Consider the following 17,202-nt stretch of genomic DNA (forward strand, 5'->3'; position numbering starts at 1 on the left):
GTTCTTGTAACTTCGTGTAGTGGAATTGGGCCTGCTGCTCTCTCCTCAATCTGCTTATGGTTCTTCACAAGGGTGGCAAGAGAAACCATTTTGTCCTTTTCTGCCTCCTGCTTTTCTCATGCTCGCAGTTAAAAGAACACAAAGACATAGCCATGTTAATATGGAAAATCAGAATGCAAAGGGATCTTCTAGCAGCTTTGAGACTTGAAACATCTGCCAAAATCAACAGCTTTATGGCTATATTCAAGAGTGCAGAGGAGATTTTTCTCTAAATAATAATTGCTAGGAATCGTGAGCAGGAAGGTGTTATTGTGCCTGTGCCTCGTTTGTGCGTTTCCCATAGAAATCTGGTTGGTTACAGTAGGGGAACTCATGCACACATACTCACTTCTTTTGGTCATGAATGCTCCCTTTTAAAAAAAGTGTACTGCTCTGATTCATGTTAAACTGTCATCACAATTCATCTTAATTATCAGAAATGGTCCCCTTGTTCCCACAATATATGACCTTTAATTTTCCTCTTACTCTTACAGTTGTCAAACTGGAAATGGTTTGGAGACATGAATACAACTCTGTGGGTCTGCCACTATAAACACTGCCTCCCCCACATCACAATCATTGTGATGTCCAAGCTATATGATGTATTATGATATCTCCTCCTTGAGAAACATACCATCTCTCCTGCCTGGGCATGCACATGTACAAACACTCACTTGCTTGTGGTTCATGCAAACTTTCCATCCTGGATAGTTAAGGGGAAGGGTTGCCATCTGGGTGAATAATCACTTGCTTAGTTGCTACCTTTCCTGTTCACAAGAGGCAAAGTTCTGTCTTACCAGGCTTAGAGGGTGTTATAGTAGGAAGAATCAGCAGGTGTTGGTGCTTTGCTTGTGTATAATAGCTTGCATTGGCCAGTCATGTTGGCCATTCCCACAACCCTTAAGCCAAATTGACCAAACAAATGTGGACAAAATGTGTCCACGGTGAGCAGGACTTTGATAATGAGGCCAGAACATCATCACTACAGAAGGAAAACAAAAGGAGCAAGAGATCACACACAGGACCAACTGCAATCAACAAATTTAAATGGTTGCTTTTATTGTTCAAAGGTCGCTGGCGATGATATGAGATCATTCTCATGGTATTATATAATCCCCACCAGCATTCCCACTTTCATGTTCTCAAGGCTAAAATGACTGTATGAATCATGTGAGCAGAAAATGGGAAACCAGTATGCTTTCCAACACAGCATAACTTTCACCCAATTTGGATTTTCCCTGTGTCAGCAGAATGCTGGACTAGCTATGCCTTGTCACTGTGGAAAAAAGCCATAGGGTTATTCCCACTTAACTAAAATTAGTTGCAGTTGTTTATTTTTTAAAATTATTTTAATGAGATAAATATAGGTATATGATACTCTTTTGCAAAAGTAGACTTGAAGATTTTTGTTCAGAAGTACCATTTTAAAAAATGTTTTTTTCGGAATTACTGTATATATTCAACTATAAATCAACTTCATGTATAATTTGAGGTGAAGTTTTGGGGCGAAAATGATGGATTTCGATATGACCTGTAAATTAGTCAAGGGTAAAACCTAGGAGCATGTAACAAAGGATCTAAAGGATGAAACAAAAGAAAACCATGCCAAAGAACTTACAAAATTCCAGCAAGCATAACTGTTTGTGCTCACACTAAAGGCTGGATAGATGAGAGAATAGCAGGGTGGGTATCACTGCTTCCAGAACATTTGCACACTTGCCTTTCAACAGGGGATGGTTCCTTTTTTAAATGAGAGTACTTACAGTACTTACGTGGACCTGTGGATAAGTGAATTCAGGATTTTTGAGTCAATTTTTTGACTAAAATTTCTAGATTTAAACATGAATATATAGAGTAGGTACATGATACTCATGAAGCAGACATTTATGCATATTTGATCTGTACATTCTTCTGGAAGCAGCAACTTATATTATTTATGGGATTAATGTGCCTACATGGTGCCATTTTAATCCCACCATCTTTCCCCTTATGCATCCTGTCCATGCACAAGAAAGTCTGAGACTCATGGTTCTTAAGACAGCATGTAATACAAGGAAGTGCAGATATCTAATTCCTCTCAAAGTGCAAGTATTAGTTTAACTAATACACAAAATTTGCACATATAATCTTTGTTAGAATAGGCCCTGAGTTAGCATCTCACTCACAAAATATTTCTTGTTCTCCTCTAAAACAGATTCTGACAATAAGACTTACTGGAGCCAATCTGGAATATAGTTACATAGATCCAGAAATCAAGCAGCTTTCCAGACATTGCTGAACTGGAATGCCCAATAGTACTACTCAGCATTGCCAATGGTGAGGGATGCTGGGAGCTGCAGTCCAACAACATCTAGTGGACCACAATTCCCAACTCTGATACAGGGAAATGAGTTTGTACAATTTAGCTTCATTTCTCCCCTTAAAGTTACAAACTAAATTGCCCCCAGTCCCAGGTCTCTCAGTCCCAGTAAAATGTTAATCTCTCTCCACTTGCTCGGGCCTTGATGGCAGTAACAGATGAAACAATGTGTATTTTAAATGCTCCATGATCAGAATGAACAATATGAAAATAGCCAGAAAACACAGTTTTTGTCTTGAATTATCCTGACCTGGAAACAATTTTTAATTATTATTTTTTAAAGAAACTCTAAGGTATGTATGCATCATGGGGAAATTACAGCGGAAAACTTTATTCTTACATTTTCAAGTCTAAAGAATAGTAAATCCAAGATGGACTGCCACACACAAAACTGATACACTGAGAAGGGCAGCAGACTGTTAACTCAGTCCACAGCGCAAAAGGATAGGCTGATCCCATTCGTGAGACTCAGCACTTCAGTTCAGGCTCCTGGGGATTTTAAGTTAAAATCAGAATACAAAGTCACCAGTAATGGATCCCAAAGGCGCAAGCACTGAATGCATCTGCAACTGAGTCCTTCATATTCTGATCACTTTACTCTGTATAGAGATAACCACCATTTACTCTCTGCAAATCCCTTGGTGGCTTTACAGCCATTTTGAGTTATGACATGACCCTCAGCATCCTTGGGCAGTTTATAGCAAAAAGAATTCTTCATCACACAAAGTGTTAGGTCTCTTCAGTGACAAACTTCATTTCTGCATTGTGGGAGCCTGAGTGCCCACCATTGTCTTGGACACGTTGACGGAACAAGAAAGGGAAGGCTTTCTTGAAAGACTTGCGAAAACTATCTCCCATGAATGCATAAACAATGGGGTTGAGAGAAGAATTGGCATATGACATGCAATTGGCCCATGTCTTGATCTTATAGGTCTCATAGTTGGCCTGGAAATGCAGATAGAAGCCCTGAAAAAGCAAGTAGAACTGGATAGGACCCCAGCAAATGGTGAACAGCAGCACAATCACTACCACCATCTTGGAAATCTTGGCTCTCATGGCAGCTGAACGCTCAGACAGATGTTGCACCTGCTGGGTTTAAAGAGAAAAAAAACAGGCAGGACATCCAGATTTAAGGAGCAACAGAACCCCCTTCCTTTTTACGTGGAGAAGTAGATCTGGTGGACAAGAGCAATCATTTTATATACATTAAAAAAACAATTGTAATTGCTATGCAATAACCAAATTTAAATATCTGGTGAAAAATCTGCCTTAAGTACCAGTCCTGAAGGGAAAGTGCACGAAGGAAGGAAGGAAGGAAGGAAGGAAGGAAGGAAGGAAGGAAGGAAGGAGAGAGAAACCACACTGAGAACCTCAGCTTTGATACTTATGGGCAAAAGAGAGGGAGAGAGAAAGAGAGGGGGGGACATGAATGCTTTACTTAAGGAGAAAATTCTTTTCTGAAAACAGATAAGAATGCAAAATGAGAGATATATTTTTCAAAGTATTTCTGTACATTATGAGGAAGGCTTTAAAAACTAGGAATTGTGTTCACTGGTGCATGGTGTCAGGTAAAGTACTGAAAAAGACTAAATGAAAATATATTATGTTATCAACCTTGATATTATACATTAAGACCTAATTTCTCAGATTCTTGGACTTCTCCAAATTTCCAAGTAAATCTTCAGAAATGTGGGAATAATTATTTATTATCATGTTGTTTCTGTATAGCCTGTCTTTTCCTAGCTCTGAGGCTAAAAGCAGCTTACAAAAGTTAAAGCAGATGTTGTTGTTGCTGCTGCTGCTGCAGCCGTTGCTATCAGCAGCAGCATCACCATCACCATCATCACCCCACTGTTTCCCAGTTTGGGACTCAAGTCAGCTTACAACTAATTTTTTAAAAGTTAAAAATCCACAAAACATAAAAGTTACAAACTGATTAAACTATCAAAAAATTTAAAACTAATATAAACCATGATAAACAGAATAGTACAACAAAAATCCAACACATCCAGATACAGGAAAAAGATATGTGCTTTCCCTTATCATGGTATATTGCCCCTGTGAATCTTTTGAAATATGCAATGCTGACTACCGGTAACAAGACAAGGAAAGTGAAGGAAATACTCTCTATTACATGTGATTAAAAATAGCAATTTATTTGTAGCAATAATGGAATTACCAGATACTACTGCATTGTTGTACATGAAATATAAATATTTTAACTTCAGACATTTTGTTATTACAGTGGGCCCTTGGTATCTACTGGGGTTTCATTCCAGGACCCCCAGTAAATATCAAAATCCATGCATGTTCAAGGACCATTAAATACAGTGTGGTAGTAAAATGGTGTCTCTTATATAAAATGATAACATCAAGATTTGCTATTTGGAATTCATATACTTCTTGAATACTTTCAAACCCTGGATGCTTGTAATTGTACAATACTGTAATTGTGCAATATGTAATTGTCATCTGCCAACTACAAGATGCAATGTAGGTAGAATTTGTGGAAACTGATTTTTAGTACCACATGATTTAAGGGTGTGTTTTAAATTTCCTAGATAATTTTTAAAGCTTATCTGAATTGAAAATTTACCAGAGGGTGGGAGGAGGAGGAAGCAGTTGTTGTTGTTTTTGTCCATCACCTTACCTGGTAATCGTGGTCCATGGGTTCCACCACAGGTCGACCAATGCGCTTGAGCATGATGGAGTAGCATAGGCATATTGTGAGCAGGGGCAACAAATAGACAGCCAGGAAAGTATATAGAATGAAACAACGCTCTTGGCTCTTACTGTTGAAGGCCTCAATACAGTAGGTGCGCAAGCCATACCAGTAGCCAACCTCAGTGCGATGGTACACAGCCATAGGTAATGAGAGAATGAAGGAGCCTGAGGGTCAGAGATGACATTATTAGAGCTATGTAGGTAATGTAGTCATAGATATGACAGATTATGATTATAATCTATCTGACCTCTATAGCTATGATTTATTAACACAGTGGTTGCAAATCAGAATTGACTTTGCACACATTAAAACAACACCTCAGACCTGTTCAAATGTCATTCTTACTGTGTCCACAAACATGTGGCTGGGAGGAGACTTGTGCCATGTTTAACACCTGTCCTCATCTTTTCATCACAAAATCAGTACTGTTTGAGTTAGATGTTTGATTTAAAGGCATGCTCTTTAAGAATCCTTAGAAAGCTTTTGAATCCTTGGGGGGTTGGAGATAATAGCTTAAACATCTGTCCAAAAGCTTCTAGAGGAGAGGATGGTAGCTACAGTAAAACTCACAGTGGAATAAAAGATGAGAGCAAACATGCTTCAAATGTCTATACACCAATACATAGAGTTTGGCAAACAAACAAGACAAGTTTGAAATTCTAGTATAGGAATATATATGATTTTATAGGTATAACAGAAACATGGTAGGCTGACTCCCATGTTTGCAATATAACAATTGAGGGATATCATCTGTTCAAAAAGAATAGATGGGAAAGCAAAAGAGAGGGAGTAGCATTATATGTCAAAGACAAATTCTCTTTTACAGAAATCCACATAAAAGATCAGCCTGGACCTGTGGAGGGCATGTGGATAAAATAAATGGAGAAAGGAATAACAACAACATTGTGGTAGGATTTTTCTCTGAAGGAATTTTCTCTGAAGATGCCAGCCACAGATGCTGGCGAAATGTCAGGAATAAACTCTTCTAGAGCATTGCCCAAAAAACCCACAAAAAACTATGGATGCTGGTCATGAAAGCCTTCGACTTCACATTGTGGTAGGAGTTTACTACTGGCTACCAAACCAAGATGAGGTGGTAGATGATGATTTTTTTGAAACAAATCTCAGAAATCTTCCAAAAGCAACAACTGGTAGTTATGGAGAACTTCAGTGAACCTGATATCTGCTGGGAAAACTAGATAATTTCCCAGTTCAAAAGGTAGAGGGAAGAACAAGGGGGTCTGCAATCCTGGACCTGATCCTAACCAACAGAGACGAGTTGGTCACTAGAATCAAAGCAGTTGGTGATTTAGGGAGGAGTGACCATATAATGCTAGAGTTCATGATTGTGGGACATGCCAAAGAACACTGTAGTCAAACATAAACCTTGGATTTCAGGACATCTGATTTTATCAAGCTCATGGAAATATTGGGTAAAACCCCATGGCTAGAGATGCTAAAGGAAAAAGATACTCAACCTGGGTAGGATTTCATGAAAGAAGAGACTGCTAAAAGTATAATCACAAACAGTTCCGTGGAAAAAGAAAAATTGGAAACATCTGAAAAAGCTAATATGACTGCAGAGTAAATCTTAGGAGGAAGTGAAGGGGAGGGGGGGGGGAGGATCCATAAAATGGAAGGAAGAATGAATCACCAAGGAAGATGTATCACCCACGCTTGTAGGAGTAATGTAAGGAAAGCTAACATTCAAAATGAGCTGAGACTGGCTGGGCAAAAAAAAAAAGAGTAACAAAAACGAATTTTTCAATTATATTTGAAGCAACAGACTGACAAAGAAAATGGTGGGACTGTTGCTCAACAAGAATGGTAAAATGCTAACAGAACACAGCAAAAATATAAAACTGCTTAATACCTATTGTACTTCAGTTTTTCCTCCAAAAGAGGACTATGTGCTTCCATTTATTAACAGAGACCTTGGCAAGGAATACGGATTGCAAATCAAGATTGGTAAGGAGTTAGTCAGGAATCACCTGGTTAATCTAAATGAGTTCAAATCTGCAGAGTATTGAATTGCTGCCCAGAGTATTGAAGGAACTTGCTGATGTACTTGCAAAACTACTTGCCATCAGGTTTTAGAAATCTAGGAGAAAGGGAGATGTGCCAGAGGACTGGAGATGAGCAAACATTGTCCTTCCCTTCAAAAAAAGGCAAGAAAAAAAAAAGAGGAAGATTGAGTCCAGTCAGCGTGACTTTAACACTAGGAAAATATACAAATGGCTTATACAGAAGTCGGGATGCAAGTATACTGATAACAATGAAACGACAGTAGGAGCCAGCATAGGTTAGGCAAGAACAAATCCTGCCAAACTATTCTTCTTTTTTTAAACCATGTCACTAGTTTAGTAGATGGTAAGAATACTGTGGATATGATTTATTGGATTTCAACAAAGCATTTGATAAGATTTCCCATGATATTTTGATTAGCAAACTGACTAAACATGGAATAGATGGAAAGACCATCAGATGGATCCATAATTGGCTGGAAAACAGTATTCAAAGAAGGGTTGTGTGTGTGTCTGTGTGTCTGTAATTCATATTGAAAGGAGGTATCAAGTGAAATGCCATATAGTTCTGTCAGGACTGATGCTCTGTGCCCTGTATCTCCTCCCCCCCCCAACCCATTTCATTTCACTCTGGTCTCACTGTCTCCATTTCTCTTTGCCTACACCCACATGTCTGTTTCACATAAAGGGCAGCACTTAGGGCATTTGTTGGAGGTAGACTGTAGGCTGTTCAAACTATGTCATAAAAATATTGTTAGCCTTTGAGGTGCCACAAAGTTGTTTTGCTTCTGCAGCACTTAGAAGGTGGGATATAAATCACTAGAATAAATAAACTGAAGAGTCTGCAGAAATTCATTACATGTTGAGTTATGAGACCAGCTCAAGAGGGATCAGAGTGGATGAAATACTAGGAATGAACTGCTAAGAATTCATCTGGCTAATCCATAGGAAGCAAATGTTAGCCTTCTTCTTTTCAGTACCTGTATGTTTAGAGAATTGGCTACCCCACTCACCAATCCAAATAGCAATGCTGACAGCCATGGCAACCTGCGGAGTTCGATACCGCAATGATTGCAGTGGGTATAGCGTAGCATAGCAGCGGTCCACACTCATAGCCATTAGAGTGATACACGTAGCCTGTACTGTCACCTGGTGAGAAGACAAAGTGGTGAAGGAGTATGAATTTATACGCTCCAGTAAGACTCCAGAACTCAATCCCTCAGCCATTTCCAGCAAGAACAGCCAACATTTCCCTACAGATGTACACCTGTGTGTAGTATATATACATTTGATACATACCCATCACATCCATAACATTGTATTTTCTTCCTGGCACACTAAAATATTGCATACAGTTCCTTCCACTTCCCAGCTTACCTGCTGCAAATAGTTGACAAATTTGCACATGAAGTCCCCAAACACCCAGCTGGGCAGAGGGTAGAGTGTGGCAGTGAAGGGCACACAGCATACTAAGAATATAATGTCAGTAGTGGCCAGGTTTGCTGTAAAAGATACAAAGGTGAGGTCAGTATAGGCTGGACATCTACCTGCTGGGGATCCTTTAGCTCAGGGGTAGGCAACCTTTTTGAGCCGGGGGCCGGGTTGCTGTCCCTCAGACAACTGGGGGGCCGAAGCCAAAAAATAAATAATTAAATATTTTTTTAAAAAAAAAATAAATATATAAATAAACCAGGACAAATGTAGGACAAACTAAATGGAGGGCACTTTTTATAAAATGGAGGACACGTGAAAAAATTTGCTGATTTTTAAAAAAATGTTAATATAAATGCATGTTTCTGAGGCTTCTATAGACAATTGCCCCCCAAAGGCCCCGGTGGCAATCGGCGGCAGGACCGGGCTGGGGCCGGTCCCAAGGCCTCGCTGGGCCGCGTCCGGCCTGCGGGCCACAGGTTGCCTACCCCTGCTTTAGCTGATCACACCTAATGGCCCATAAAGGCCCTTCATGTGACAAAATGAATCCCATTTTGGGAGAAAGGTGAGATATAAATCCCATCAAAAAAAAACTAGGGAACTGAGAGGAGACTGTGACCTAGTATCTAGTCAACTGAAGTGTGGAGATTGGAGTAAAGCTCCAGTGAAGGAAAGAACACAATTTTTCTCTAGACAAGAGGCTGCCAAATATGGGTCCGTAGATGTTGGGAGAGTCAGCATGGCATAGTGGTTTGAACATTGGACTAGGTCTCTGGAGATCAGGATTCAATACCTCACTCCATCAAGGAAATCGACTGGGTGACCTTTGGTGAGTCACACACTCTCAGCCCCAGAAAACCGTGTGATAGATTCACCTTAAGGTCACCATAAGTTGGAAATGACTTGAAGGCACACCACAACAAGATGTTATTGGACTTCACCTCCCAGATATCGCAGACATCATGGCCAATATTTAAAGATTATGGGAGCAGCAGTCCAACAATGTCTGGGAACTCAGGTTTGATATCCACTGGTCTAGACCACTCCCAAGCACCTTTTTTATGAAGTACAATCCTGTACATGAATTCTTGCATGTTTAATGATGATAAATTTTTGGACACACTGGAAATGACACCATATCCTCTGAATGATACAGATAACAGACCATGTGAAATACTTACAGTGTACTGTATACATAACCTGAGGAAAGGAGAAAACAATTCGGTCCAAAGTAGGGAATGTTTCTCCCAGTTAGTTTCTTCCCAACAAGTTATGGATGAGTATGTGGGTTAGCTTCAGACATGTTGTCTAGCTCTGCTAGTCAGCGCAGGGGAACTGAATGTGCTTTTTTTGGACATCTCTTTAGTGGGCAATCAGTTTTTCTCTGTCCGGCTGTAACAAGAGAATTGTAGCTGAGTGCCTCTCATGCAGTGTCAGTCATTAGGAAAACTGAGCAGGGTGCGGAATTCAAGATCTCTCTTTAGAAGTGACATCATATGTCTGAGAGATTCACAATATGTTTCAGTTTTTAGAAAGATAAGTGTGTTAGCCTGTTTCAGTATAAAAGGAAGAAGTCCTGTGGCATTCTAAAGACTAACCAGTTTATTTCAGCATAAGCTTTCATGGGTTTACGTGGGTAGCAGTACATGAAAAAGTGGGCTGTAGTACATGAATGATTATGCAGAAATAAATCGATTAGTCTTTAAGGTGTCACAACATTCCTTTTTTGTACAGTATGTTTCTGTGGCTGAGACTCGTTTTACTCCTGATTCAAGACAGTGAACAGGAAGGAACCCTTTGCCTTTCAAAGGGGAAAAGTGAATATAATTATTTTACCAAGCTATAATGCTATAATATAATTTTATAATCCTATTATAATATAATATGAATGTTGATATGTTCTTATTTGTGTACCCTTTATAGCTGGGTGCTGAATTGGTATCAGTTACTGAAATTTACCTTCCACCAATACCTATTTGATAAATAAAATATTTGTTTATAGGGCAATCCTATACACTGAATCCAACGGTGTGGGTAGGATTTCAGTGTACCCACTGAGCTGGCCAGAAACGATTTCAGCATACTCACTAAACTCAGTGAGACTTCTTTCTGAGCAGTCATGTTTGATGCTAATGTGGTCTCAAAACTAACAATGCATGCAGGATTTTGACAGTCTAAGTATTGCGAGTAGGAGGGGTAGATAACAATCAATGCACTAAGTAAAAATTTGTTTCTTTTTAAAGGGAAGATGATATTTTAACCAACTGTTTATGAAATGATTAAGCACAAGTATCATAGAGAATGAATATTTAAACATTCACACACTTTGCTCTAAATTCAATTGTCTGTAGGAGGATACAGTCAATGGAAACCTGGTAAGTCAGCACTTAACTAAGTTTTATTCAGTCAGTGGAACTACTCTAGTTAGAACTAACAACAGAATTTCTTGCATGCCATGAGGAAAGTTACAGCAAGCAATACAACAGCATTAATCTGTGTGCAGAACAACACCATGTACAGCTAACAACCAGCCATCACGTCTTTGCTTAACCCACATACTCATTGAAGACTGCTTGTAAGAAGATAACTGGAGGGGGGAACAGAAACCTTGTGCAGACGTTAATAAATACCACCTTAGTTTCCAACGCCTTTGTCTTTGTCTTTATATTACAACCACAGGTAATAAAAGTGGGGAAAAGATAGATGTTTGAGGAAATTAAATAGGCAATCTGTGCAGTGCAACAGTCAAAACCAGGGAACTATATGAAATTGTGGCAGCAAAAGAATACCAGGCAGCAGTGCTAGAAGGAGTCTGACTCTTTCTGCTCAGGGTGCAAGTGAGAACAGAAACTCAGGTGGCCATGGTGCACACTTAGATACAGGTGATGGGGAGGGGGCTTGTGGCTCCATGTCAGTGGGGTGCTCAATCTGTTCCTGGTCTTATCCTGAGCACTAAAGAGCTCTCCATCATATTGAATCCTAGGCCAGCATGGCGCAGTGGTTTGAGTGTTGGATTAGGATTCTGGAGACCAGGCTTGGATTCCCTGCTTGGCTGTGAAATCTACTGAGTGACCATGGGCAAGTCACTCTCTCTCAGCCTCAGGAAAAGGCAATCGCAAACCTCCTCTGAGCAAATCTTGCCTAGAAAATCCTATGTCAGGCTCTCCTTAGGGATGCCATAAGTCAGAAAGGACTTGAAGGCACACAGCAGGGGTGCCCAACATGCGGCCTGGGGGCCGGATGTGGCCCGCCAAAGGATTTCTGGAGGCCTGGGGTCAAATAACCAGGAGGAGGAGGAGGAGGATGTCCCAGCTCCCAGAGTCCTCCCCAATCGCAGGGGGCTTTAGAGGACGGGAGCAATGGGCTCTTTGCCCAGAGTTTGCCATTCCTTCCCAGGAGAGCTTTTGCTCAGTGCAGGCCTACAACTCCTCTCACCCCATTGCCCAGGCAGAAAGAAAGGAGGAAGGAAAGAAGCAAGGAAAGAAATAATCAAGAAAGTGAAGAAGTGAAGCAGGAAAGAAAGATGGGAGGGAGGGAGGGAGGGAGGGAGGGAGCGGAAAGGAAGAAAGGAGGAAGGGAAGAAAGAAAGAAGCAAGAAAATAAAGGAGGGAGGGAGGGAAGGAGGGAGGGAGGGAAGGATTAAGGAAAGAAAGAAATATGCAAGGAAATAAAGAGGAGAGAGGGAGGGAGGGAGGAAGGGGATGTCTGCCGCTTGGAGAGGTGACCAGGCTTCCCCTCCTTTTCCTGGACATGTCCCCCTCTCAGCCTTCCTGAACAGGAAGAGGGATTCCACAACGTCCTCCATATTGAGCATGGCTAAGAAGGATGGATTTATATTTATATGCTTCTAGCTTTTATTTGGTCGTGTCCTCCATGCTGCTTGAATGTCCTACATTTCACCGTCCTAAACCTATTGGCGTCCCGAACAACCCAGCCGACCTTAATTTCGGCCCCTGCGTCCTTCCAAGTTGGGCACCCCTGGCACACAGCAACAGCAACAATCTTCCCAAATGCCTTCAGCACTCTGGACAGCTCCATTAAAAGCCAGACAGAAACCCAGAGAGCTTGCCAGCCCCACTGACAAGGCCCTAGGCAGGCAGGCCCAGGGTGAGCAGGCGCCCTCCTTTCCTAGGACCTCTCCTCTCTTTCCACCTTCTGCCTAGGAGGAATTCCCAAATGCCCTCCATTTTGAGCAGGGTTAAGCAAGCAGCACTCTGAGCGTTGGACTAGGACTCTGGAAGGCCAGGGTTCAATTCCCAGCTTGGCCATGAAACCCACTGGGTGAGCTGGGGCAAGTCACACTCTCTCATCCTCAAGGGGAAGCCATGGTAAAACCCCTCCTGAACAAACCTGGCCAAAGAACACCCTATGAGAGGGTCGCCTTCAGGTGGGCATAAGCGGGACACGACTTGAAGACACACACACAAGAAGCATGCATTTCCAGCCGCCTTGGGACCCTCCTGGGAGAAAGGCAGCATACAAAGGGAAATAAATAAGTGATTTTTAATAGAAGTTTTTAAAAATCTTTTCTTTGGTCAAGTGGCTCTGTCATCTGTCCTCCATTTGGTGGTGCACTCTCTCTCTCTCTCTCTCTCTCTCTCTCTCTCACACACACACACACACACACACACAAAACCTTGAATTTCCAACTGCTTTGGTACCCTCCTGGAAGAAAGGCAGCATACACAAATGAAAATCAGTCAATCAATCTATCAATATAAATAGGAGTTTTTAAAAGTCTTTTCTTTGGTAATGCGGCTACATGGACTGTTCTCCACGTCCACACTCACACACACAAGAGGCATGCATTTCCAGCCTCCTTGGGTCCCTCCTGCGAGAAAGGTGGCATACAAAGGAAATTATCATCATCATCATCATCATCATCATCATCATCATCATCCAAAGATATAGCCCTGTTAGTCTGTGGAATCAGTATGTAGAGAGATCTTGTAGCACCTTTGGGACCCACTGAAGGAAAGAAGGTGGCAGCAGGAGCTTCCCTAGACTAAAGTCTACTTCCTCAGATGCATATTAGTAGTAGTAGTATCATTCAAAGATACAGCCCAGTTAGTCAGTAGAGAGTTCTTGTGGCACTTTTGAGACTCACTGAAAGAAAGAAATTGGCAGCAGGAGCTTTCCTAGACTTAAATGCATCTGAGGAAGTAGAGTTTAGTCTAGGAAAGCTCCTGCTGCCGACTTCTTTCTTTGAGTGAGTCTCAAAGGTGCTACTACACTACTATTCTTATTCTTATGATGAACGGGGGACGAGGGGGGGGGGTTTGGATCTTTCCTTTGGCCACGCCGCTCCATTTGGCAGTGCCCACCCTCACGCACCCACAGAAGAAGCATGGCAGCCGCCTCGGGACCCTCCCGCGAGAAAGGCGGTATACAAATGCAATCCGTCTTCTTCTTCTGATGAATGAAGGGGAGGGTTTTGTTCGCTTTGTGTTTGGCCGTGCCCCTGCCGTGGCCCCCTGCCTTGGGGGCTCTGGGCTGCTGCTGCTGCTGGGTCCTCTGGGTGCCCCTTCCCTCCCTGACTCACCGATGTAGCAGTTGGTGGCGGTGCGCATCTGGCGGTGCTTGCCGACGACGTAGAGGACGAGGGCATTGCCGGCCAGCCCCAGGAGCAGCACCAGGGCGTAGAAGAGCGGCACCAGCCAGGCGTCGGTCAGGAACGGGGCCGCGCTCTCCTCCTCCTCCTGCCCTCCTCCTCCGAGGGTGCTATTCAGCAGCCAGGCTGCCTGCCCTCCCGTCGGGCTGGGGCTGGGGGCACTGCCCGGCTGTCTCGGCCAGGGATCGGTGGGCTGCCAGGGCCAGGCCTCCGGACCCAAAGAGCCAGCCCCCATCGTCCTGGAGCAAGGAAGGCTTTGGGCACCGAGCAGCTGGCAGACGTGGCAGCTTGGTCAAGGGCTGTGGGGCCTGGCAGGGATCAGTCTAGGCAACACTCAAGAGGCTCCCTTTGCCCTGCTCCAGCCCCCTGCTCCCCATCGTGGCAGGCTTGAGAAGAGGTTGGCTGGGAGTTGAGAGGGAGGAAGGGGGAGCAGAAGGGAGCCCCTCTCCCTTGCCCAGTTTCTAGGGATGCCCTCCCAGTGCCAAGGAGCCTGCCCTCCTCCTCCTCCTGGCTGGAGGGCAGCCTCCTTCTCTTGGGGATGATGGGAGTCCCTCCTCAGCCGCCTCCGCCAAGGACTGGACCCAGAGTCAGGGGGGAGCCAAGCTGGCAGGGCTCAGTGCCAAGGGGAAAAGCAAGGCAGAGGAGGGGCGAAGGAGGGGATTGGCTCCGGAGGAGGCTGGTCGCAAAAAAATTAAGGGGGGGGGGTTCCACGATGCTCTGCCCGGGGGGAAAAGGGGCAAGCAGGTCCACCGCTTCAGCCAGTCGCCACTTGTACCTTCCTAGAGTGTTCACATGTGACGCTGTACACGTGTCGATGCTGCCTGCAAGCTCGTTTAGATCTCTCTGTGCGTGTGCCTACTTTTACCTCTGGCGTTCCACGCGTGTTCCCAGCGCCTGCACACTTATTTCGATGCACTGCAGGAACAATCCACTTTGACGCCGCTTTCACTGCCACGGGATGCTGGGATTTGGAGTCAGTTATGGCGCTCCCACAGAGGAGGATAAATGGTTCCAATAAATGCAAGTCCCCGAACTTCCACAGCATGGAGCCCCTGGCAGTGGCAGCGGTATCAAGCCGCTTTGTTCCTGCAGTGTGGATGCAGCCTCTATCGCCCCATCCTGTGATAGCATTAATATCCATTCAATATCTATGTGCAGAAAATATCCTGAGGCAGGAGGAGGGAAGCCAGGAGGAAGGAATGTTAAAGGCGTAAGTTAAGCAGAGGATAGCATTTGTCTCTAGCAGAAAACGAACAAAGACCTGTAGGAATTATGGAGGAAGGTCAAGGAGGGAAGTGCCAAGGCTGCATTAATGCTGAACGTCAAAAAAGAAAAGAAGAAGAAGAAGAAGAAGAAGAAGAAGAAGAAGAAGAAGAAGAAGAAGAAGTTAATACAACCATGGAAGATCTACAAGAATTCATCCTACACAAGGAGAAAAACTGAAATAGCAGAACCCATACCTTGGTTCAATGAAGACTGCAGTCAAGATATCAGAAGACGACTAGGAATGGAAAATGGAAAGGGCAGCTCTGAAAGGGCTGGATAAAATCATAAAATGTAAAGACACAACTCTGAACACGGAAGTTAGGATGGTCCAAGCCATTATACTCCTCATGTACAGATGTGAGACCTGGATAGCATTCGAAAGACCAAAAACAAAGGGTGCTATAAATAAGCTTTATCTATATTTGTTTAAAAGGGTAACAAACAATGTATGTAACAAAAGTATACAAAACCAATATATACAAAGGATACAAAATAAACCATAGTAAGAATGGCAAGCACAGTATCAAAACAGCAAATAACCCAAACTAGATTGAAGCAAAAATACAACAGAAAAGAAGGCTAAGAATAGAGTGAGTAAAAGAGGGAAAGACTCACAACTAAAACTAGCATAATAAAGGCTCAAAAGTTGATTAGAGCTATACATACCCAGCTGAAGATTATGTGTATTCTCAGTAGCTCACCATTAACCCTATAATGCTCATTAAACCTATAATGACTCAAGTTGTAGATTTCATTTCTATTTCAACAGATAGTAAAAAAATGCTGATAGGAAGAAAGTCAACTCATTTGAGAGGTGGTGCTGAAGAAGAGTGCTGAGGATCCCATGGACAGCCAAGACTTAGGAATGCCCCTTCACCTCGTGACCACTTATTTGCACCATGAAAAAGGCAGGGTTGAGCAGTCTTTTTCTTTCAGAAGAGCTAGATCTGAGTAATAAAAACAAAAATAACAAACTCACCTTGTCTCATTTCTCTTTTCCGCTACACATAATACTTTCAGTGAGAAGCTTAGTTACTCTGCAGGACTGATTTTCTTTTCAAAAACTTTCAGGTCTGATTAAGCCCACTATCATGACAAAAACTGAGTAGAACTTTACTTTTCATTATGATAATGGAAACCCCATTTTAAGAAAAACACATGCTTGTTGTACTTTCCCCCTTTGAAACTTGTTTTCCACAAGTCTGTGTCTGGGTATGTGATTAAAGACAAAGAAAAAGATGACTTCCATTCTTCCCTTCTGCAGTTATTTAACAATAGTCATGGTTAACTCAAGCCTCTCTACCTAAGAATCTAAATAATTCTGTTCTTTCTCTACCCAATTCTCCTCATTTCACAAAACCAAAAATATGTTTTCTTCCCAAGGTTAACATATCTAGCATTAAAGTATCACTCATTATCTTTCTATAATCATATCAAGTAATTAAGACATTGCATCATATTAAACAATATTACTTTTTCCCATCTTTACTAATTACGCTATCTTAGTAGCATAACTATATAATACTATAATGCAAATAGATCTTGTAATACCTTTGAGATAACTGTGTGAAAGAAGTTATAGCATAAGCTTTTGTGGACTTACAATACATCTACTTCATCAGAGGCAAATGCTCATGTTGCCAACTTCTTTCTCTCAGTCTCAAAGGCGATACAAGATCACTTTGCAAACTGAAGCAGTCTAGTACAGTTGCCTCTTTGAAAATTATTCCAAAGGAAATATATGATT

At 42.4% G+C, this 17,202-nt stretch overlaps 1 protein-coding gene across 1 annotated transcript; it reads right to left on the reverse strand.

Annotated features, from left to right (window-relative positions):
* Nucleotides 1-1,542: 1,542 nt before the first annotated feature.
* On the reverse strand, nt 1,543-14,424 carry LOC149322029 (G protein-coupled receptor 54-like). Its single transcript, XM_089521924.1, has 5 exons — nt 14,121-14,424; nt 8,525-8,649; nt 8,161-8,296; nt 5,049-5,287; nt 1,543-3,487 (listed from the first exon to the last, which is right to left on the reverse strand). Exons 1-5 carry the CDS (start codon nt 14,422-14,424, stop codon nt 3,128-3,130), a joined length of 1,164 nt encoding a protein of 387 aa, XP_089378050.1. The 3' UTR covers nt 1,543-3,127.
* Nucleotides 14,425-17,202: the final 2,778 nt, after the last annotated feature.

Source organism: Sceloporus occidentalis, unplaced genomic scaffold (assembly GCF_023333645.1).
Source record: "Sceloporus occidentalis isolate IW3139 unplaced genomic scaffold, rSceOcc1.0.p SCAF_1, whole genome shotgun sequence".
NCBI lineage: Eukaryota > Metazoa > Chordata > Lepidosauria > Squamata > Phrynosomatidae > Sceloporus > Sceloporus occidentalis.

What these genes read in the sequence shown, in the direction of transcription:
- LOC149322029 (XM_089521924.1), bottom strand. Translation starts at nt 14,424, where the DNA reads ATGGGGGCTGGCTCTTTGGGTCCGGAGGCCTGGCCCTGGCAGCCCACC. An exon ending in CAGCATTGCTATTTGGATTG is followed by an intron (nt 5,288 to 8,160) that starts GTGAGTGGGGTA and finishes TCTGACCCTCAG; the next exon opens with GCTCCTTCATTCTCTCATTA. An exon ending in CCATGGACCACGATTACCAG is followed by an intron (nt 3,488 to 5,048) that starts GTAAGGTGATGG and finishes CTTTAAACCCAG; the next exon opens with CAGGTGCAACATCTGTCTGA.